At 40.0% G+C, this 25,089-nt stretch overlaps 1 protein-coding gene across 3 annotated transcripts in view; it reads left to right on the forward strand.

Moving 5' to 3' along the window:
* Positions 1-25,089, forward strand: part of LOC149822172 (pleckstrin homology (PH) domain-containing protein) — a 348,671-nt gene that overhangs the window by 149,902 nt on the left and 173,680 nt on the right. For all 3 annotated transcript variants that reach the window (XM_089980112.1, XM_089980113.1, XM_089980114.1), the window contains exons 27-29: positions 17,398-17,511; positions 17,612-17,796; positions 17,886-17,994. In XM_089980112.1, coding sequence (XP_089836238.1) covers positions 17,398-17,511; positions 17,612-17,796; positions 17,886-17,994 — 408 coding nt within the window. The remainder of the gene's footprint in view (positions 1-17,397; positions 17,512-17,611; positions 17,797-17,885; positions 17,995-25,089) is intronic.

Genomic DNA, 25,089 nt, shown 5'->3' on the forward strand with positions numbered 1-25,089 from the left:
AATGTTTGGATCTGCTCTGATACCAAGTTGTAACGCCCTAAAATTTCGAACCTTATAATTTTCTTGAAATAGTTGAAAAATTCCTTTTCTTTATAGAGTTTATTTTTAAAATCAGCGTAAACGATTTCTTTAAAAGAAAAATGACAGGTTTGACAACCTCGGGCACGTTAGCGAGAGAACAAAGATTTACCATGGACGATCTGCAATAATACTTAGCAAACCATTTCTTCTATTTAAAGAGAGTATCAAGTTTGTACAAAATTTGGATTTCCTCTTGGGAAACCCGTATCAAAAACCAAAATGTCCAGGAGAAGAACTACGAGCAGAAACAGTGGCTCCTTAAATCATCTCGCATTCGCGCCATCGCCTGAATGCACCTATTCGTCACCTGTACCCATGAAATGGGTTAGTTTTGCGAAAAACTAGTAGGAGAGCACAAAGACAGAAAGAACTAAATTAGGCATAGATAATTTATGCAGCAGGTAGTAACGAGCAAACTAAGCAGATAGACCGGATGAACAAGCTAAGTACAACAAACTGAAAAGTGAGCATGCTCAATTTAATTATTACTTGTTAACCGGCCATGCGGGTACATACATGGCACGTGAGTCGAAACAGTCGAGTCCAAGCCGAGTGTTCATTATGTTAAGTATTTTAAAATACCTCAGTTGTCTGACTGAATCCTATTCCTATGGAGACGACCGATGATCGAGAGAGTAAGTCCCTAAGGCCTGATAGGGATGCATCCAACTTCTGCAGAAGTGTTAGGATAACTATTGTAGCCCCAATCCCCCCCTAACCTCTGATGACTGGGGAAGACGGGTCTTTTGCTCGTAAAAAGCCATAAATGGTCTGTCTATCGGAGTTGGTACTCTTCGTCCTCTCTCTTGACGAAGCCAGGTTGAATCGAGCGCGACGGGGTTTCTTAGCCGTTGCCTCATTCTTCATGCTCTGGTCCATTAGACCAAAACGAGCATCTTGCCTATGAAGGCGATCCCATTATTTTTTTATGTGTTTTCAACAACGTGTACAAGGCACTAATCGAGGTCATAAGACCCTCTCATCCAATCGTCGTAGTACTAACATGCCTTGCATGTTCAAGAGTACACTTACGAGAAAAGGGATATATGTCCTTAATAGATGCCTCGGGAGTGTGTTTCGCAGAGATATAATGTTTTTAAAAAAACTATTTTAACATTTCAAATCTTTCGAAACGACACATAACTTGCCAACATATGGCATGTGATTTTCTCGAATCTGACATCCGATGACGCAGTGTCTCTTCAGAAATGAACCCATTACCCAACAACTTGATCTTGCCCCAGATCAAGGGTTTCCCAAAACATATCGGGTAAAAATAGAGGAATAGGTATTTCTTTTGAATACGCTGTGTCGATGGCAAGGCAAGAACGAAAGACAATAATGCGAAAAGCAAGAGCCTGGGCGCGAAGCGCGACGACAACTGAAAACAGGAAATGCAAAAGCAAAGGACAAGGATCGCGAAACCGCGTCCTTGAATTAAAAGACAATAAGTAGTAAATACGAAAGCAAAAGCCTGGGCGCAAAGCGCGACGACAAACTGAAATAGGAAATGCGAGAGCAAAGGACAAGGATCGCGAAACCGCATCCTTGAATTAAAAGACAGTAAGTAGTAATTGCTAAAACAAAAGCCTAGGTGCAAAGCGTGATGGCAAACAGAAGCGGGAAATGCGAAAGCAAAGGACAAGGATCGCGAAACCGCGTCCTTGATTTAAAAGTTTACTTATATACGTATATGTATATAAATATATCATTAAGTCCTTTCAATCTTTAATTATTTAAGCTTGATTTAATTATTTAAGTCCCTGTGCAACTTCTCCTACCTTGGGGTGTTGCGAGAATGAAGTCGTCTACGAACGTAGGTGATCGTCGGTTTAGTTCGCGGGGCGCGAACGGGCTCCGTTGCGTAACACTGCAAAAGTACGTTGTTTAACATGCATAAAACGAATAAAGATAGGGAGAAAACTCGGTTTCTCCGCAACTCAATGCAGGGGTCATCGGCTCCTACAGTTACGAAAAGAACGGGGTAGGGTCCAATGACCCATGCCGTTAAAGGAGATAGGTGCAGGTGCCATCGGCCCCTGCCGGATATCTAAAAGAGGGCAGGGGCCATCGGCCCCTGTCGTGATAACAGTAAGAGGGGCGGGGGCCTTTGGCCCCTGCTGAGTCTTCAAAAGGAGTGGCAAGGGCCCTAGGAGGCCCTTGTTGGTTTTAAAGAAAGGAGGGGCAGCAGCCTTCGGCTCCTTCCATCTTTTTAAAAGAAAGGGGCAGGGGCCGATGGCCCCTGCCAAGGAAATGAATAGGGAGGGGGAGCGCAGGGGCCAAAGGCCCCTGTCGAGCCTTTGCTCGACGGAAAAAGAGATAGGGGCCAGAGGCCCCTGTCGGTTAAAAGAGGGGCAGGGGCCATTGGCCCCTGCTTGGCTTCCGAGAGATGAGGCAGGAGCATTCGCCTCCTTCCTCCTTTCTTAAGGAGAAGGGTAGGGGGCATCGACCCCTACATGAAAAGGGAAGGGCAGGGGCCATGGCCCCTGCCAGAATGATGAAAAGGGCAGGGGTCGGAGCCCCCTGCCTGCTAAGAAGATGAGGGCAAGGGGGCGGAGCCCCCTGCCTGTTAAAAAAAGGAAGGCAAAAGCGGGGCAAAGACCCTTGCCTGACGGAGAAAAGGAAGGCAAGGGGCGGAGCCCCTTGCCTGACGAAAAAAAAGAAGGCAAGGGGAAGGGGAGGAGGAAGAAAAGTGGGGGGGGGGGGGGGTGCAGGGGCCGATGGCCCCCTGCCGAAAGGTAAACAGAGGGAGGGAGAGTCGCAGGGGCCGTTGGCCCCTGCCTGCCGCTATCTAGAGGGAGACACAAAGAGGGAGGAGGGGTTACCTCGGCTGCCGGAGGGAGTGGGAGGTCGCCGGGAAGGGGGGCTCGCCGGAGAGGTGACCGCTGTGAAGGGGCTCGCCAGAGATGCAAAGAGAGAGAGACGAGAGATAGAGTCGGGGGGGGGGGGAGAGAGCAGAGACAAAGGGGAGAGACGAGAGGTGAGAGAGAGAGTCGGGGGGGGGGGGGGAGGGGGAGACTGTTAAGCCTTCCCCTCTCGCCTTTTAATGAGGGGGCGCACACAGGGCCTGCCCCCTGTGTCGCCGGAGACCCCCCCTGCCGTGGGCTGCCAGCCCCTCTGAAAAGGGTTTTCGAGGGGCTGGGCACGGGTTGAATCCGGGCACGGGTTTGGACCTGACCTGGGTCTGAGATTTTTTTTTATTTTTTTTTGATAAAACTGGGTTTTACACCCAAGCCGCTTTTGCATCTAGATGCTTCCATCTTCCTTCAATGTGAACAAGGAATCTTCTTGTTAAGCAAGCAACTTAAGCTTCTCATATTTGGGATCCTCCTTTTGACCCTCAATAATTCTTGTGAGAATATCAAGATGAGCAGATAAACTGAATAACTTGATGGTTCCAAGTTCATCTTCGAACAACTTTTAGTCAGTAAATTCTTTCACCAATTTTCATCCATTTGCTACCAAATTGGTCAAAGTGCAGCCAACCTATCGACTAAGAGAATATGCTACGACGTTTGCTTTTCCCGAATAATAGGAAATAGTAAAGTCGTAGTCCTTTATGAACTCCAACCAATGCCATTGTCGTATATTTAACTCCTGTGAGAATAGGTATTTAAGACTTTTATGATCTGTAAATACCTCAAACTATTCTTCGTACAGGTAATGTCGCTACATCTTCAGAGCAAATACTACGACTATTAATTCTAGATCATGCATCGAATAATTTCGTTCGTGGATCATTAGTTGGCGGGATGCATACACTATCACTTTACCATTTTGCATTAAGACACATCCCAACCCTATACCTAATGCATCTGAATACACCACAAAACCACCCTGACCAGATGGTAAGGCCAAGACGAGAGCGGTTGTAAGCCTTTTCTTCAGGGTTTGGAAGCTTTCCTCGCACTTATCAGTCTATTCAAATTTGACTTTCTATGGAGTTTGGTCATAGGCTTGACGATCCGCGAAAAGTCCTGAATGAACCTTCGATAATAGCCGGCCAAACCACGAAAACTCTTGATGTCGCTGCTATTTTTCTGTTGTTCCCAGTTCAATACAACTTCTACCTGTATATTCAACACTAATTAACACATTACTTTTATTAGATTCATGAGTGCACCCCTGATGGATTCATTTCGCCTAAAACCTGCGTTTACTTCAAAGAATGACTTGATTTTTAGTAGAAAATGTAGTTTAGCTTTTGTTGGTGGAAAGATGGATGAAGGTATGCTATTGGGGTTTCATGATTCATGGGTTCTTCAGTGATGAAAGCTTTGGGTTTTCTTTATAGAGGTCTTTGTGAAAAAAATTGGGGTTCTTTATAGATGGTTTTACTTTAATGAATAAGTAATCAACCAAATGGCAGATTCTTTGTTTCATATCTATTATCTCTTAATCATTTCGGTTCCCTATCTGCTCCTTATTGCAATGAATGTGGCTGAACTTAAAATTTTTTTCTCTGTTCATAGATGGTCATGTCACAATGATCACAGTTTCAAGGATAATGCAAGCCTAAAACTGATTTAAATCCTGAACAAACAAGGAATTTGGTCTTTATTTTGATCATTGTCTTGCTTGTTGTGACCATACGTGGATTTATTTGGCAGCATTTTACCCTAATGGTATATTATTGGATACCTGTGATCATTGCAATTTTTTTTTCTCTTTTCCTTTTTCTCTTTACTCTTTCTAGCCTCTTTTCCCTTTTTGATTGATATTTAGGTCGATTTATGTAATTGCTTTACTTATTTGATTGATAATTTGACATTTAGGTTGATATACTACATGCATGATGAATCATATTATGACAATGTTTACTGATATATGTTAAACTGTTAAAACTTCAAAATTATATATATATATATATATATATATATATATATATATATAATTTTTTTTTTACATTTTTGCCCCTGCCGCACCCCTGCACCCGGGTTTTTTGGAAGTGCCGCATCCCCGCACCCGCACCCGCACCCGCACCCATGTGACATAGCTACAAACTTGTAATGTCCGTACCTTGTTCGAAAGGCTGTCGTTGGAATATCATCGTCCTTGATTCTGAGTTGGTGATACCTAGATCTGAGGTCGATCTTTGAAAATATTTTAGCCTTTTGCAATTAATCGAACAAGTCTTCGATGCGAGGTAGTGGATACTTGTTTTTAACTGTTGCTTGGTTCAACATCAAGTAGTCTATGCATAATCTCATAGACCTATCCTTCTTCTTCACAAAGAGAATTGGTGCTTCCCATGGAGATACACTTGGTCGGATGAAGCCTCGCTCCATTAACTCTTATAGTTATTTCTTTAGCTCTTCTAATTCCACTAAAGCCATACGATAAGGTGCTTTAGAGTTTGGTGTTGTCTCGGGCACCAACTCGATATAAAAGTCCACCTCACGCTATGGAGGCAGTCCAGGCAATTCTTCCATAAACACTTCCGAAAAATCACGAACTACTTCGAGTTCATCTAATGGTGTGACCTTCGGTTCAATTAAGGATACATTCACTAGGAAAGCTCTGCATCCTTGTCGCACATACTTCTGAGCCTTCAATGCCAATATCACTCGGTCCTTCACAACAAGTCTTGAGAGTCTGAACTCTATTTCCGGCAATCTAGGTCGGGATAATACCACTTTTCCTTGACGACATAAAAAGTTGGCATGATGTTCATATAACCAATCCATACCCAATATAACATCATATTTAGTCATATCGAGTAGGATCAGGTCAATAGGTAAATTCTGCTCGTCCAACATAATTCCTACGTCTGGTATGGAGTTTACACATCGAGTTATATCCAATAGAGTTATACACATCTAATATATGTTTCAATGGTTCAGTGTTTGCACATAATTGTTTAGCAAAATCTATGAATATAAACGAATGTGTAGCACCATAATAAAAAAGAACAAGTGCAACATGACCATCAACAAACATCATATCTTGCACCAGGTTTTCCTTCTCCAGAATCTCTGCAATGGTTGCATAAACGCGTCCAGGCACCCTCTTCTGGACATTTCGCCTCTGTATGTCCGCGGTCTTCTTGTGAAACTGTCGGGCATAATGGCCTATTTTGCCAAAGTACAAACACGTGCCAATATCTTTAAAGACAGGGCTGCTCGTTGTGAGACCAATTGCATTTTTGACATACTTGATTTTGATTTTGGTTCCGTTGGGGATGATTTCCCTCGTTATGGTTCTACTTCTTGGGAGGTGGTTGATGCTTCTTGCCACTTTGGTATAGCTGCTTGTTGGCTCCACTTTTACTAGCATATCTGGTTTGATCCTTCCTGGATCTTTCCCATTCTTCACTCAGTGTGTTTGCCGCTTCTATGGCCTGGTGGAAGGTGGACAATAGACTGGTCATCACCTGGTATCGCAGTCCGTCCTTGAGTCCACGAACATACTTGGTCGCTCTGGCTTTGTCATTGGCGAACAAGTTGGGGCAATACCTTTCCATGTTTCGGAACTTGGTGGTATAATCGACCAGGCTCATGCTTCCCTGGGTCAACTCTAGAAACTCTTGTTGTTTCCAGTCACAAACATGTTGGGGAAAGTATATATCCAGGAATGCCTCCCGGAAGACTCCCCAAGGAATAGGATCCATCCCGACAAAATTGACTGTTCGGGTTGTATCTCTCTATTTCCTTGCGTCACCCTTTAGGCAATAAGTGCTGAAGTTTGTCTGCGGATCCTCTGGTACTGGCAGAACACGGAAAGCTCGCTTTGTTTCTTCAATCCAACTCTCGGCCATCTCCGGATTAACTTTTCCAAAAAAAGTTGGCGGATCCAACTTGAGAAACTTCTCGTACGTGATTGCGCCGGCATTGTGACTTATGCTGGTGGCTGCAACTAGCTCTGTCTGGTTGTGCATTTGTGTGTTCATCGTCTGAGCCAAACTATTGAGGGCTTCCATAACGAAACCCCCCTGCTCCTGCTAGTCATTGCCCACACTCGTACTGATATTTGCTCGTTAATACATCTAGTGGAATTTTCAATAAACACATGTTTATAATCTACGAATTGTAGTATTCCTACAATTATTACAAGTATATATGTACATACAAATATATACTTTAAGGGAATATGCAAGTGACATAAACAATAAAAATGAAATATACTCACACAACGCTTGTCGGGTTGCTGTACGACCATGATTTATGATTTATTGTTCCCAGGCTCTGATACCATATTTGTAGCGCCTCAAAATTTAACCCCAAATTTGAGAATTCTTTTTTAAACAACGGAAATATTCAATTTAACCAGGCTAAGCTTTTCAGGCACGTTACAGGAATCATCAAAGCAATTATCATTCATTCCATTTCTAACAAAGGTTAAACACGAGTTGAGAGTCTTGAATATCTGAATAACATAAATAACAATAACCAAACTAGATCTAAACATCCCGGGAACACAATAAATCATGTATCATGATCCACACACCATCCCGCAACCGTTCTTAATCTTTTACTCTTCTTCTGAAAAATAGTAAAATAATTTATATCAAACTGCAATCAGCTTGCATAGGAGAATACTATGATTTTGCATATGTACTTTGTAAGAAGCATGCAATGTAATTGAATAGTCAATGAAAAGCATAGCTGAGATAAAGCATGATATATTTAAACAAGTAACATTCAATTTCATATCATATTTCAAATTCAGGAACTAGCATAAATGAATAATCACATGTCTAAGCACAAAATCTCACAACTTTGATGTAATTGATATTGAGACTGGGTCGTTTTACCCATTACGGGTTTAGATCTGGACCTGAAACCTATGTATTAATCCAAACTTCTCTGTATTGTTTATATTGGGTCTGGAACTGATGTAATATAGCGTAATATCCAGACCCAATCCAGTTTACAATATAAATATAACATATAAGGCACGATCCCAGCATGAAGGATCATACCATCTGTTGCAACCGCCCCTCTCTCTCACAATCATCTCCTTCCTCAGCATCAACCGAACATTGGTGGACGAATTTTAACATGGTATCAAATAATTGAGACCAACATAAAAAGGTTATTTCGTTGGGGCGTTCCCTACTGAGCTATGCGCTGTACTCTATAGGCCCGGAGGCAATGATAAATGGGCAAGGGTTGCTAGGTCATCGCCCGGAAGCGACGCGTCACACCGGCGCCCTGGTGTGGTGTCAAATAGGCAAGGGTTCCCTCACTTTGTTGGACGGGTGGGGGTAAAGAAGTTAGTTCAAGACCATAAAATTAGGTTAGCCACTTGGAACATAGGGTCTTTAACTGGTAAGTTGGTAGAGTTAGTAGATGTTATGTGTATAAAGATTGATATTTTATGTCTACAAGAGACCAAATGGGTAGGTGAGAATGCAAAAGTGATAGAACCTTTGGGATATAAGATTTGGTATACAGGAATAAATAGGAATAGGAATGGAGTAGGGATTGTTATGAGTCGTGGGTTTATAGATAATGTAGTTGAGGTCCGTAGGAAGGGTGATAGGATTTTAGTTATTAAATTAGTATTAGGTACGGATATTATTAATATTATTAGTGTTTATGCACCTCAAGTAGGTTTAGATGATTCCATTAAGCGTCAATTTTGGGAAGATTTAGATGGAGTAGTACAAGGGATATCTTATGGAGACAAGCTTTTCATCGACGGTGACCTTAATGGACATGTAGGCATTAGTAGGGATGGATTTGAGAGTATCTATGGAGGCTATGGTATAGGAGAAAGAAACAAAAGTGGAGCAAGGATTTTAGATTTTGGTTTGTCCTATGATATGATCTTAGCAAACACTTGGTTTAGAAAGAGGGAGTCTCACCTAGTAACATTTAAAAGTGGGGTTAATACGAGTCAGATAGATTTTTTCCTACTTAGAAAGAGAGATAGGGGTGGTTGCATCGATTGTAAGGTTATACCGAGAGAAAGTGTAGCTACACAATATAAAGTCTTAATTTTAGATCTTAGAATTAGAAAATGCCGCAAAAGAGATAGCCATAGGATAGATGCTAGAATTAAGTGGTGGGCACTGAAAGGAGCTAAACAAGGAATATTTGTAGAGCGGGTAGTTAAGGAAGTTGATTGGTGTCTCGAGGAGGATTCAAAATCAATGTGGAATAAGATAGCGGGTGGCATGAGAAAGGTGGCTAAGGAGGTATTGGGTGAGTCTAAGGGCGGTGCACCGCTAGGTAAGGATACATCGTGGTGGAACGAGGATGTCAAATTAGCTGTTCAGGTTAAAAGAGAGTGTTATAGAAATCTAAGTAAGAGTCGTGATAATGAGAGTTTGAAGAAGTATATGATAACAAAGAAGGAAGCTAAAAAAGTAGTTCGGAACGAGAGAGATAAGGTATATAAGGAGGTTTATGACAAGTTGGATACCAAAGAGGGCGAGAAGGATATTTATAAGATTGCAAAGATGAGAGATAGGAAATCGAGGGATCTGGGTATGGTTAGATGTATCAAAGATGAAACACAAAGGGTTTTAGTCAAAGATGAGGAGATTAAGGAGAGATGGAAAGATTATTTTGATAAGCTATTTAATGAAAGTTATGCTCAGGATCTGGGAGACTTCTCCATTCATTTTCATGAGATGAATCGTGACTTCATGCGCAAGATTCAAAAGAAAGAAATTGCAGAAGCTTTGAAGAAAATGAAATCAAGAAGGGCGGTTGGCCCAGATGGTATACCTATCGAGGCTTGGAAATGCTTGGGTGAGAAATGTTTAGAATGGTTGACAAATTCCTTTCACAAGATTTGGAGGACAAATAAGATGCCTAATGAGTGGAGGAAGAGTACTTTGGTGCCTCTATATAAGAATAAGGGTGATATACAAGATTGCACAAACTATCGTGGTATAAAACTCATGAGTCATACTATGAAACTTTGGGAGAGGGTGATTGAGTATAGGTTGAGGAGGGTTGCCATGATATCGGAGAATCAATTTGGTTTTATGCCTGAAAGATCAACTATGGAAGCTATACATCTTCTTAGACAACTTATTGAGAGATATAAAGAGAGGAACAAAGATTTGCATATGGTTTTTATTGATTTGGAGAAGGCATACGATAGAGTACCTAGGGACGTTCTCTGGTGGACAATGATGAAGAAAGGTGTTTCTCTCAAGTACATTAGTATAATTAAAGATATGTACGAAGGAGTAGTAACCAATGTCTGCACTTGTGGAGGGGTGACAACCAATTTTCCTATAACGGTTGGGTTACATTAAGGATCTGCTTTAAGCCCTTTCCTATTTGCTATAGTGATGGATGAGCTTACGAGAACAATTCAAGAAAATGTGTCGTGGTGTATGTTGTTTGCTGATGATATTGTTTTGATTGATGAGTTTAGAGCTGGGGTTAATGCTAAGTTAGAATTATGGAGACAGACATTGGAAGCAAGAGGTTTTAAGTTGAGTAAGAGTAAGACAGAATACATGGAATGTCGATTTAGTAAGCAACGAAGTAGTGATGAGAGTGTAATGAAGCTTGGTGAGCAAGAAATACCGGTGGATGATTGTTTCAAATATTTGGGATCTATCATTCAAAAGTATGGAGAAATCGATGGAGCTGTAAATCATAGGATAAAGGTTGGGTGGATGAAATGGAAGAATGCAACTGGAGTGTTGTGCGATCGTAGAATGCCATTGCGGTTGAAGGGAAAGTTTTATAGGATGACTATTAGGCTCACTTTACTATATGGTACAGAATGTTGGGCTGCCAAGAGACATCATATTCAAAAAATGAGTGTAGCTGAGATGCGTATGCTAAGATGGATGTGTGGGAATACAATAAAAGATAAGATTCAGAATGAGGAGATACGTAAGAAGGTAGGCATTGCACCAATTGAAAATAAGATGAGAGAGAATCGTTTACAGTGGTTTGGACATATTCGGCGAATGCCTAATGATGCTCCAGTTAGAAGGATGGACAAATGGGAAAATCTATTAGTTAAAAGAGGTCGGGGTAGGCCTAGGAAGACATGGATGGAGGTGATAGGAAAAGATATGAATGCTTTGAACCTCACCGAGGACATGGTATTGGATAGAAATGATTGGAGGAGAATGATTCATGTGGAAGACCCAGAATGATTTTATTTTTTTGGTTCATATCGCCGACCCCAATTATTTTGGGATGAAGGAGTAGTTGTTGTTGTTTGAATTATCCTGCTGGTACTTGCATGCCAAGGCAACTGTGACAAAAGAGAACATTTGGGGGTTTATTATGCTTTGGTGTTTTATTAATCCGAATGTCTAACTGAAACTGAAATCCTAAGTGAGTGGTTAGATAACCGAGAGAACCTCCCAAAGGCCAAACAAACATGATGCATCCCTAACTTTTGCAGAAGAACTTGAAGCTACCACCTAGGACAAATTGGTAGTCTGAGTCCTCTAACTCAAAGGACTTGGGACCAACGAGCCATTGCCGCTCGAAGCTAAAACACATGTCTCTAGAGTTGTGTACCACCTACCCTCTCTAAGGTAAGCTCGAGTTTGAGTGGGTTGCTCATCTTAATACTTTTGTTACCTGACTTTTCAGGGTTTTTCCCTAATCTGAACCCAGTAGCTCAACGACATTGAAATTCACAAAAATTATGAATCGTACCACAGTAGTAATATTTTGTCAATCATTCCTACCTTTGATAGGTATGTCACCAATTTTATCCATTTAATTGTGCAGTCCCACCCAGAATGCTCCAGTACCTTTAAACTGGATAAGCACAGATGCCTTGGTACCTTTAAAACAGTTAGGTTGTAATTATTATATTTTAATTTATTGGTGTATGCATTTAAATCTCAAGGCCCACTGCGGCACTTTCAGTAGCTTGACTTGGCAGCTAAGATGCCAATATCAAACATAAATCATCTTATGATGTCAAATACCAGCATGGTTGAGATGGAACTTTCCCAAAATTAACATGTAAAAACGACATTTCATGGGGCCATATTTCCACACACATATACTTAGGTTAAATCACCTACTAATTTTGAACCTGTATGAGCTGAAAAGTTTGTAAGAACACAACTCAAAACATTTACCCAGTTTCTAAGATGTTATATGAGCATAAAATTGTAGAGGACGTACTATATACACTTATGAAATTTTATGATTCTATATGAGCATGAAATTACAGCTAATACAATTCTGCTGTTGAAGTCTCTCTTAGTGTTGATTTACATATGAGACCAAAGATTTGCATTAACCTCACAAGAAGGAAAATAATCCACTGCTCAATATGTTCATAATCAGTTAGAACTATAGTTTTCCATAACTAATGTACATGAACAAACAACATATTTCACAATTTCTGGTGTGCACGTTACCATCACAGTATGACAACCTTGAAATCCAATATCTATTAAAGCATAGCCCCCCCGCCTCAAAGGACTTACACTATCCCCTTCCCAGCTATAACAGCATGCTTATATAAGTCAACTATGCAGACTAAGATGTCCTTACGGTAGTGAACTTTTTAGAATATGCATTTCCCGTTAAATCATAAATCAGAAGTATAGTGCGTTAGAGAACACTCTGTGCGTATTTTAAATATATATGTGTGCAATGACACCGCATATGGTGAGAATTACCATAGGCTTTACATGTTACAGGAAATAAGCACAGTACCATAGTGTATTTCAGAAAATAAGTTGTACAGGGATTAAATATGCAACATCCCTGGACCTACATGTGCCAAAAGTACATACAAATTCCATATGTTGCAGAAATATCCATGAACACACAGATTTCCCCTCTAATAATTACAGGTGTGATCAGTTATAATCTATTATGCAAATCACGACATATTATCTAATACTAAAAGGACAACTCCTGGACATTTTATGTTCATCACAATTTAGGTAGCATAGAATCTCAGACTATCTCGACCAATATAAACTCCTGCTTTGCATCCAAATGTACAACACCATTCATTACACAGTTATGATCGGATCAGAACTAAACAAGCAAATATACTTAACTAATAAAGCATATCCTTAATGCAGGTGTTGCAGACAGATTTTTAACCATGGATAAAAATGCAAACCCGCATTCATACACAGATATACTTTGAGATACAAAAGAGAATACCGATTCATCGAGGCAAAATGCAAACATTTTTCAGTTTTAATTTAAGATAAACTAAAACGCAGATTTCTATTCATGTACTTCATAAAAAAAATATGTTTTGTTGCCAATACTCAGTTCGTGATTTCAATCTTCAAGTTTTTTTTTTTTTGGTACTAATCTGCATCCACATAACAGATTTAACGTTATGCAAGGACAACTCAGGTTTTCACGCATGACCATTCATACCAGAGAAACCCTCTAATGAGGACTTGTCTCTGTGCACCCTTGTAAACAAAATGCACAACGCATGATCACATAAACCCCTACCTCTGAATCATGAAATCCCCATTTTTTTTATTTCCCTTTCCTGCTGCCGTGAATCCACAAACCTTTCATGCTGGACCGTGTAAAGGAGAGAGATAGAGAGGGTTAACGAGGTAACGAGAGGAAGAAGAGTAGAAGTTTTAAGGGTTAGGCGTGAGAGGTGGAGTTGGAGGAAGAAACAGAAGGGAGATGGAGATCGTGGGAGAGTTGGGTCGGTTACCCCCTCTTCCACCTCCAGTTGTGCAAATACGATATTCATGCAGTCCCTTTTTTTCATCTTTAAGAGTAAACTCGTTTTAGGGTTTACATTTTTTTGTGTGTGTCTCGACCACTCCCATACGTGACCCGCGACCTATTTACGCTAACTTAAGTTGTTCGGATCCAAGGGTCCGGATCTCTTTAATTTGGACCTTGTCCTCCTGAGTATCAATGTGATATGGATCCACTCGAAGATCCAAATCATTATATAATATGGATTTTTTTAGTTGGGCCTTCTTGCTTCCAATTACAATCTCCATTGAAATTTTGAAATACCCGATATCCGAGATCTAATTGAAGTAATGTGGATCCAAACATTCAGTGTTATGTTTTCAATAAAATTTTCTCATAAAAATCCAATTTACTGTTTGCGAATCCATATATATATATTGAAGTTCTAATGTCCAATATCCAAATATGGTAATTTGGTTCCAGACTTTTCAGACATAAGCTTTTAAGATCCAACAATGTTATGGATTTAATATAATGTTTTTCCCTTATAAGATCCGAATAAAAGTTCGTGGATCCGCATAATGCGTTTTGGATCCAATATCAAATTTGACCATGATAATGAGGATCCAATACCAGAGATCCGATCCATTTGACCGAAATTTATTAGTAGATATTCAATTAAATATTCGTGATCCGATATCTATGATCCAAATGGAATATCAAAGATCCGAACAGGATATTAGGTATCCGATTTGAAGATCCAAACATGGTATCCGAGATCCAAATACGAATAAACAAATAAAATAATAGAATTATCCTTGTACTAGCTTAAGGACATGAATTTCAAGTTTATTCATCTGATAAAATTCACGAGTATTACAAGGCGGGTGTCTTGCCCTCATACACCTCAACAGAATGGGATTGCTGAACAGAAGCATCGTCATATTGTTGAGAGTGCAATGAGCATGATAGTAACCTTCCAGTTACTTTTTGGGCAGAGGCTTTTCATTCAACGGTTTGTGTCATAAACCGATTGCCCATGAATATCTTGGAAGACAAATCACCCTATTTTTCTTGAAGGATCTTGGTAAACTGCGGTATTTTCTTAGAGTTGAAGTTGATAGGACTACTGAAGGCATGACACTTACCCAACATAAGTATACCATTGATGTTCTCAACAAGCCAGGTATGAAAGATTGCAAGCCTCTAAGCACAGCCAGTGAACTCCATCAGAAACTCAGTTCTCAAGATGGAGAATTGTATGATATCGCAAGATAGTAGGGATGCTTTAATATCTCACTTTCACTCGGCCTGATATTGTCTACTCAGTTAATCAGGTATTTCAGTTCATGCATGAGCCGCATATTGAGCATATGGAAGTTGTTAAATGCATTCTTCGATATTTGAAGGAAACTATCGGAGATGGTCTTCTGTACAGAAAGAGTATGAATGGGCATCACACGTATGAACTTCTTGCTTACACAGATGCAGATTGGGCTGGAGATGCAATTTAGCACAGGTCGGTCTCAGGATACTGTGTTTTCATTGGTCTAAATCTTGTCTCCTGGAGCAGTATGAAAAAAAATGCCATTGCAAGGTCGAGCACAGAAGCTGAATATAGATCAATGAAAACTGCCACAACCGAAGTAACATGGATCAGACACCTGTTGACAGAAGTAGGAGAATCGGTATCTCGATATCTTCTCTTACGTGACAATCAAAGTGTCATTAACATGTCATTTAATACCATCTATCACAGTCGTGCCAAGCATATTGAAATTGATCAACATTTTGTAAGACAGAAGGTTGAAGAGAAGGAAATTGAACCTGAATTTGTTCAGACTACTGATCAAGTTGTTGACTTGTTTACAAAAGGGCTCATCAAGGATAGATTTTGGATGTTAAAAGGCAAGTTGTTCATGGTTCAAAACCATGTAGAACTTAAGGGAGGATGAAAAGAAGTCGTCATTTATATCTGGGTTTGGATTCGAGATCCAGACCCAACTCAAATTTATTCACATGTTCATTAATGGTTCATTTGTATTTTAGCCTATAGTGTAAAGGGTATTTTAGTACCCTAATATTTGTATTAGCCAATACTTAATGATAAGCCTCATACGAGATCCCTAATTGAGGATTCTGCAGCAGTTACGTTCTCTCTCTATTCTATGCTTTTCTTGTGATTGAATGACAAAACCCATGATTTCTAACATCCTCATGTTGGGTCATATGAACAGAAGCTCCTGAATCAAGAATCCAAGAATACATACCGGAAGAGGAAGAAGAGGAAATGGTGGCACCCAATGTAGAAGATGATGTATTGAGAATTTGTTGAAGTGCCATGGTTATTTGACTCACTTGACCAATGGTATCTTTAAGGTCACTTCTACTTTTCCCTTCTTCATTCTTGAAACTAGATTCTTCAACAGAAGCCACCTTTTACTTGAAAGTTCCATTAAGCTCAACACATGTAGGTTTGATGTGTCCTGGCTCATTGCAATAGTGACAAGTAACTTTTGTAACACCCTCATAATTATTATTTTCACTATAATTATTTTGCCTCCCAAAGTATGGAGGCTTGTAGGTATTCACATGATTATCTGGCTTAGACACCGCCAACACTTCGTCTCCTCCCTAAATCATACCAAGACGAGTTTCTTATTGGCATATTTCGGCAACTGCATCTTCTAGGGGTAGTGGTGTAGATCTATGTAGAAGAGAAGATCTAACTTGCTCGTATTCGGGGCGAAGAACATATAAAAATTGGAAAAAGAGAAAGAGGAGAGGCTCCCAATAGAGTCATTGTGAGCCCTCCAATGGTCATATTTATGACTGCAGGAGCCCCAACGACTGGTCATTTTGACCATAGAGCCCCTCCACAAAATATAAAAAGACAAAATAAAATACAAAAAAATAGTGTAAAAAAGCTGTCCCTAGAGGACAGCACCTATTACAAATGGAAAAGACCAAAAGGCCCCTAATGTGCCTGACCTATTATATATATATATATATATATTAACAATGCCCTAGCCTGGTTTCCCTGTTTCCTATAAGGCTTCTATAAAGAATGATTTCCCTAAGTTCTGGCAATGAGGAGCTTATCTTAAAATTTCAGAAGACTTGAAAATCCTTTGGAAGAATCACATACAGGACAGACATATAAATATAGGCTAAATAAGCTGAGACACATCTGTTATAGTGTTATATCCTGTAAAATTACTCCCCAGTGAAAGAAAAAGAGGAAGAAAATGAGAAGGGGATAATGTAAGGAATTTGGAAGAAAGTAGTAAATCTATTCTATAATGTTTATCTGCTTTTGTAGATTGCAGATTTCTATCAAATAAATGTATACATATTACAAGCTAGTAAATTTGGTGGCAGCCATCTATTCTATAGGAGCAAAATTTGTCTTGGATAAAATCATGATGTTTGTGTTATTTTTAAATTTGTTTTCTTGTAATCTTTGCTTTCTGTTCCTTAATAGTTGTGACATCTGTAGTATGGACCACATACTGGTGAGTCCATTCTGAAAACCATTTAATTTCAGTTTTACATTTTCTGAAGCATGTTAGTGGCCATCCAAGTGGTTTTATCTTTGATACAAGCGACATTTATCAAAGTTATGATAATGTGTTCTCAGGGTTCTCTTTTTGAGATATTTTAAACTTTCATGCTATATCTGGTTTCGCTTGTCATGAGTTATCTGAAATTAAATGATGTCTTTAATCAGCTAGAGTTCAGTTCATTCTCTGTTGATGACGAAGACTATAAAGGCTATGATTACAGCCTTGTGGGGAAGCTGTCAGAAGTACGGATTGTATATTTGAACCGCTTCATTCAGGAGGTAGTTGATTCTAAATGCATTTGCTGCTTATTTTACTGCTGCTGCTAGTCTACTGTTATTACTGTTATCTTCACTGCTATTTAAATGGTCAATGATGCAGGTCGCTAGTTACTTTACCGGCCTTGTACCCAGTGATCCAACAACTCTTATTAAACTGAAGGACCAAGTAACAAACACTGAGAACTGGTTTACAACCAGTGAGATTGAAGGATCACCTGCTATAAAATTGGACCTTTCCCTTCAAAAGCCTATAATTTTGATGCCTGGTGGAACCAACAGCCATGAGTAAGATTTAAGTACCTTTAAGAAAGAATCTTGTCCATGGGAATCATTACATATCTCTAAAGAATATGATATTCCATCTTTCCTTGCAGTTTCCTAGAGTTGGATGTTCTTCATATTACCATCCAAAATGAGTTCCATTGGTACATCGGGGACAAGAATGATGTAGGTGCTGTTCACTTAGAAATATTGACACTTGAGGTATGCTATTGTCTTGGGCTTCCGACAGAATGCACTGGAATTGCAGCCTGGCTGTTGGTTTCCATTTTGTTTTTGTGGTTTATGCATGAACAGTTCAGCAGAGGCATGTTTCCTTTTGTTTGCTCTGCATATTGCCATATTAACTAGTCTACATGTAGAAATCAATGAAAAAGAAGGATATGGTGATGATTGTCACCAGACTGAAATGCGTAATATGAATAATAAATACTGGAAAGAAATTTTCAAATTAAAATCAGGTGCTTGTGTTGTATGTGAAATTTCTGGTCTGCGTGATCCCATCCAGCTGATGTCCAATCCTGCATTTGTTTCTTGGATAGAAAAGTAACTGTCAGTGAATTCTCCTGTGAATAATCCTAATGTATTCTTTTGCATCCTTGAAAATTCTATAGTTTCTATCACACCATATCTGCCACCAGGCTGAAAATATCCACCATCTCCATACTTTTTTCCATATCCTACCCTTTTCTCCTCGCCCATGGGCATAGAGTTACCAAAGGCTTTTTAGATAGGTGGAATTACGGCTTCCCAGAAACTCACTTCAAAAGCATGATACTCACATCTGGAATGAGGGGAATCTCAATTCTCTCATGCTTATCCTATGCTTACCACATGCTTTGCCCATGCTTCCTCACATGATTCTTATATGCATTTTTCATGCTTATTTTCATTGGTTTCGGTTTGCTTCCTCATGTGTCTTACTCATTTCCCATTGTGTTTTATCTAAATTTGTCCAACATCTTTTTTAGATTTTGATGAAAATTTAATTTTTACACTGAAGAATTATGAAATTTAAGAATAGTCATTTTATCTTTTATTTGCTTCTCGTTCAATTCCTATATCGCTTCCTTTTTTATTATTGTTCTGTTTTCAAATTCATTCCTTGCTTCTTGCTTCCTATCAAATTTAAAATGTCTTGCTTCTCCCGCTTCCTAGTTTGGCAACCTTGGGACAACAACATGTGCCTTATGGTAGTGATGTTACAATTATGAGCATCTCAATATGGCTATACTAAGTGAAGAAGAGCTTTGAAGGATGGACATGTCCAGGATTCCAGCTTGATTCTTCACTCTTTTCACACATGTAACCTATTGATATGTGAAAGCTTCTCCTCTTAAGCTAATATTGATTAGGATACCCTCCACTGATGCTAATAACGTAAAAGCCACTAATTTTGGGTTACAATGTGTAACACCCCAAAATTTCAAACTTGTAAACCTTTCAGAAAAACAGACAAGAGACTAAAAACAAATCTCTTTATCTCAGAGTTGGTTTATGAAATCAACGGAAGACTATTCTTTTGTTAATTTCAGAAAGGTAAACTAACAACTTTGGGCGCGTTAGCTAAAAGAACCAAAGTGCACAACCCATGCTACTTGCAAACACTTGGAAAAACCACTTTCATTTAAGAAGTTCTCCAAATAGTACAAAATTCGGATATCCCAAGGAAAATCCGTTACAAAACCCCAAACATCCAGGACGCGAGCTAAGAGCTGGAAGAAGAAAGTCTTGGAGCCATCTTGCTATCACGTCATCGCCCGTGGTGTACCTAATCATCACCTGTACCCATGAAATGAGTTAGTTTCGCGAAAAACTAGTAGGTGCACAAGAAAGACTACAGGAAACTGAATTATGTACATTAAATTCAATAGATTACGCAGTTTGAAGCAGAAATGCAGTTAAACAGGTAAGCAATGCACACAGATAAATAGTGCAAACACATAAGTAGTGCAAGCGAATCAGTAGTGCAAGCGAATCTCACGACCCAACAACCAATGTGAACAGACTTTATGTTCCGATATTACTGGCCTGCGGGTACGCGCAGGCAAAACGTAGAAACAACTGAGACTAGTTTGGGCGTCTGTTATTCTATGTATTTTCAATAACCCGAATAGCTAGTTGAGTCCGCTCCAAATGGGACGGCTTTAGCCGAGAGATGATTCCCCAGAGGCTGAAAAACAGTGCCACAGATGCATCCAACTTTTGCAGAAGTGTTGAGGTAAATTTTTTTAGCTCCTTTCCCCAACTCCAATGACTGAGGAGTCCGGATTATTGCCCGTAGGGTGGTTGTTAACAACCTGTCCATTGGCGTTTTTGTACCGCTCTGTCCTCTCCCTTGACAGACAACAAGAAGTGAATGGGTGCGTTAGGGGTTGTTTAACTAACGACCCATTCTATGATGTGGTCTTTAACCCACTCGAGCATCTTGCCTGTGATGGCGAATGTGAGACCATTTTATGTGATTACAGCATTGTGCACTTAGTACTATTCGAGGTCGCACGACCGTCTCATCCGATCATCGTAGTACTAGACGTGTCGTGCACGACTACAAGTACTCTAGGATGATGGGGGTATAACTCCTCAATAGAAGCCTCAACAGGAGTGTTTCACAAAGATGTAATGTTTATCAACTTTGCTTTATCTTTTGAAACAACAGTACCTTGTGCCAACATTATGCATGCAATTTTCTAGAATCTCATCCGCTATCAGGGTATCTACATGCCTCGCATGACTCGATACCGGCCTCGATAGACGGGATACAGGTTTCTCAACAGAACCCCTGCTAAGTAGTTTGCTCGAACCTCAACTCGTCTGTAGGATTGCATACTCGAAGAGTCAGGATCCTTGTAAGGTATCCCTCTCCTTAGACGAGGATGTAACGCTAGCTCCCAACTCAACTCTCGTCGCAAGAGAGAGAGTGGTAAATTCCCCTTGCATCCTCCACGAGGATGCCTTTAAGGCATATGCAAAGAGCAAGAGCCTGCACGTCATCTGCAATAGCAAGGCAATACCAACACATATGCAAAAGCAAGAGCCTAGGCGCAGAGCGCGATAACAAGTAAAAACTGTAAGCAGGAGTGCAACGCAAGGTCTCGATGCGATGCACGATGGCAAGTAAAGACTGATAGAAAGTAAAGGGCAAGGATCGCGAAACCGGGTCCTTGAGTGAGGTGTATACTCATATATATATATATATATATATATATTTGTATATATATATATATATTCATTTAATGATCGTTTTTAGTTTAATTGCACTTAATTCAATTATCCAAGTCTTTCGTGCAATCTTCCCCTACCTTGGAGAGTTACGAGCTTGTTGGCGTCTGCGGATGTACACGATTGACGGCTCGGGTCGCAGAGCGCGAGTGTGATCCGTCGTAGTTGCAAATATGCGATATTAACATGCAACCCAGACAAAAGCAAAAGAAAGGAGAAGACTCGACTTCTCCGACACATAGGGCTGGGGCCAACCGTCCCAATTGACTCGAAAAAAAAAGGATGGGGCAGGGCCAAATGACCCTTACCGCCAAAAAAGGGACGTCGTCAATGCGAGCTGATGACTCACGCTTACTAGGAATTCCTCGTTGAAGACCAACGATTGCAATGATCTATCCCCATCGCGATGTAGTTTCCGAAGATTACCCGGGCCTGTCTTCCAAGGGTATAGGCTCGTGCACCAAGGGCAGGGGGCCATCAGCCCCTGCTGGCAAGCAAAAAGGGTAGGGGCTGATGGCCTCTGCTAGAACAATCAAAAAGAGGTAGGGGCCTGCAGCCCCTGCTGAAATAAACAAGGGCCGATGGCCCCTACTGGAACAACAAAATGGGGCAGGGAATAGGGGCTCGGCCCCTCCCCTGCAGTAATGGAAGCAGGGAGGGGGTTCATTCCCTCCCTTGCAGCCAGAAGGGCACCGGGAGGGGAATCGGCCCCTCCCGTACCCTGCACGACACAGGGAGTGTCTCCGCCCCTCCCTTGCTAAAAGGGCTCGCAGGGAGGGGCCTTTACCCCTCCCCTGCAACCTTGGGCAGCAGGGAGGTGGCTCAGCCCTCTCCTCTTTGCGTAACCGAGAAACGAGGGGAAAAGAGAGGGAGAGAGAAGAAAAGGAAAAGAGGAGGCGTCGGTGTACCAGGGGGAGGTTTCAGAGGAAGCTCGCCGGAGAGGAGCTTGTTGCTGGTGGCCGCGGGTTGTCGGGGGTCGCCTGTGTCAGTGATAGTGGACGAGCGAGAGAGAGAAACAGAGAGATAAAGGGAGACGAGAGGGTCGGTGAGGGAGAGAGTCGGGGATGAGAGAGTGAGAGAAATTGCAGAGAGCGAGAAGGTAAGGGAGAGAGACGAGAGGGCGAGAGGCGGTGAGGGGGGTTTCGTAACCCTCCTCCTGCCTGCCTCGTTGTCTTTTAATGACAGCGAGGGGCGGTGGCCTCGGGTCGGGTCCGAATCCGGCCCATATCAATTAATTGTTTTTTTTTTAAGTTCTTACACAATGTGGACCTAAGATAGTTTTTTTTAGGAATGTGGCCCTCATAATGTAACGCCCCGAAATTTTAACCCAAATTTATGAGGATTTTTTTTTTATAACAGCAGAAACAGGAAACAATATAGGGTTAAGCATTTCAGAACATTACAGTGGAAAGCAAACCCAAAACATTTATTTCATTTCAATATCGATGAAAATTTGACTTCAGAGTTTTAGATGATATGAACCATTCAATTACAATAAACCCAAGTGATTCCTGGAACAATAAATCCAAAATCTCGATCCGATGCCTTATCTCGCAACCGCTCATAACTCTACACTTACCTGGAAAATGATAAAATTATAGGAATTAGACTATAATTGTCTAAGTAGGAATTACTTTAATTTTTATTGCAGGTATATCATGAATCTAGTATGTGATGTGGGTGTCAAGTGTAATTCTTTAGCATAGGCAATAACACATAAAACAACTTATGCAATAGCAATAACAGACATATATCTTAAGCAAGTAGGCAGATTATGCAACAACTACAATTAAGTAAGAAAAACATATTATGCAACGACAATAACAGTAACATGCATAACTTTCCTGGAACAGTCACACTATAAATTCAATTATCCCATATCCACACATTTTAAGATTTCATTTCATCACAAGCTTAAAATATAGAGCATGCTGAAATTAAATATTCATATGTCACAAGTAACTGTATATGTATAAAATTGTAAATCTATCACTACCTACTCAGATGTGATACCTAAGATGATCTAATTCAAATGTTTATCTTTAATTATCCTGCGGGTACACGCGATCCGAATCACCCGTAATGAAAGAAAACATTCGGGAGTTTATTATTTATGGATGTTTTATTAACCCGAACGTTCTAACCGAAATTGTAAATCCTAAGTGAGCGGCCAGTGACCGAGATAACCTCTCAAAGGCCGAAACCAAAACAGGATGCATCCCTAACTTCTGCAAAAGAACAAAAAACTACCACCTAGGACATATTGGTAGTCCAGGTCCCCCAATTTCGAGGACTGGGGACCAACGAGTCACTTTAGCTCAAAACCATTAAACACATGTCCCCAAAGTTTTGTACCACCTACTCTCTCCAAGGTAAGCCCGAATCTGAGTGGGTTAATCTTTTCATTTAATTAATTTCCCGAAGTATAGGGCATTTCCACAACTTCCTTCTACTACCACAACAGTAGAATTCACAACCTTAGTCATTTTACCAAGGTGTATAGAACAATCCCAATCCTTTGTCATATTGATTGCATAAACTCACTCAAAGTGCTCCGGTGCCTTTAAACCAGTCAAGCACACAAGCCCCGGTACCTTTAAACCAGTCGGGCACACGACATTTACAATTAAGTTTTCATCATTTTATTGCCATAGCACATAAGCTAATAGCCCAAGTACCCGTATTGGGTAATCAATCCAATATAGCTCATTAGGCAAGGTTTTTCCAAGTATCTGCCTCGTGGAAAAGCACATGTCCATATGTCAATAAGTGCACCATCATATGTTTGGAACCAGTATAACAACCTCATTCTTGAAACACAGTTAACATGCTGCATACAAGCAATTCAATCATACATTTTCTGACCAACAAGCAGTTTAAGCACGTGGTATTTCATGTAAACCAGTCACAGCACTAGAGAAACATGGAAGTATGCAATTTACTATTTAAACATATTACCAAGTCTGATCTGTTGTTTCAACCTTGAAAATACGCAAACCAAATTTTAGTTTTTCTTGAAAGCCATGTAGCATAATCACAAAACTACAATCTGTTTGAATCCGGTTTTATAATTTGAACATTCTCAAATATGTAGGTAAACATAACAGAACCATAAGCTGTGTGGATCCGATGCATAATTTGAACATTCTCAAATACACAGTATGACCGAACCATAGGTTGTTTGTTTCAGATTTATAATTTGAACATACATAACATAACAACACTATAAGTTATGTGGATTGGATTCATAATTTGAACTCAATGTAACAACCTCATTCCTCAAACACAGATAACAGGCTGCATATAAGCAATTCAAATAATACATTGCAGTCTAATCAATGATAACAATAGCAGTATATGTTGCTGAGTGTGTTTGAGGCAAACTAGAGTCTAAACCAGTTTATGTGTAGATTCGATCATTTTCCATCAGAATCGATCAATGATTTCAGTTCATAGGGCTGGTCGAAATATACACCATTTTGCTAACCGGAATTTAATATAAAAATGCCATGTTGTACATAATGAACCAGACTCAATCTGCTAACATAAGTCTGTTTATAATTTTCAGAATGAACAGACCCATTCTGCTAACAGAAATTCACTTAAACATGGTACGTTTTACTAAATGAATCAGACCGAGATTAGGCTAACAAGAGGTTACATAAACATGCATGCTACGTACTATTAAATGATACATGTACAAAAGATCGACTAACAGGTGTTAACATGAACATAAATGATACTGATGCACAATAGGCTAACAACAGACCCATTTGGCTAACATAAATTAATTTAACATAGTAGGTTTTGCTAAATGGAACATACCTAGATGGCTAACAGGAATTTAAGTAAACATGCTATGTTTTAATAAATGAAACAAATATTAATCGGTTAACAGGGATTAACCTGAACATTTTATGTTTTGCTAAATGCAACAGACTAAAATTAAAACTAACAGACGCCAAATCAAATAACAGGGATTTAACACATACATGTGTTCACCTAAAGGTATCACGGCTAATAGTAAAACACATAAACATGCTTACGTATAGTTAAAGGAAGCAGATACAAAATCAG

Source organism: Nuphar pumila, chromosome 11 (assembly GCF_984573655.1).
Source record: "Nuphar pumila chromosome 11, dmNupPumi1.hap1.1, whole genome shotgun sequence".
In the NCBI taxonomy this organism is placed as follows: Eukaryota; Viridiplantae; Streptophyta; class Magnoliopsida; order Nymphaeales; family Nymphaeaceae; genus Nuphar; species Nuphar pumila.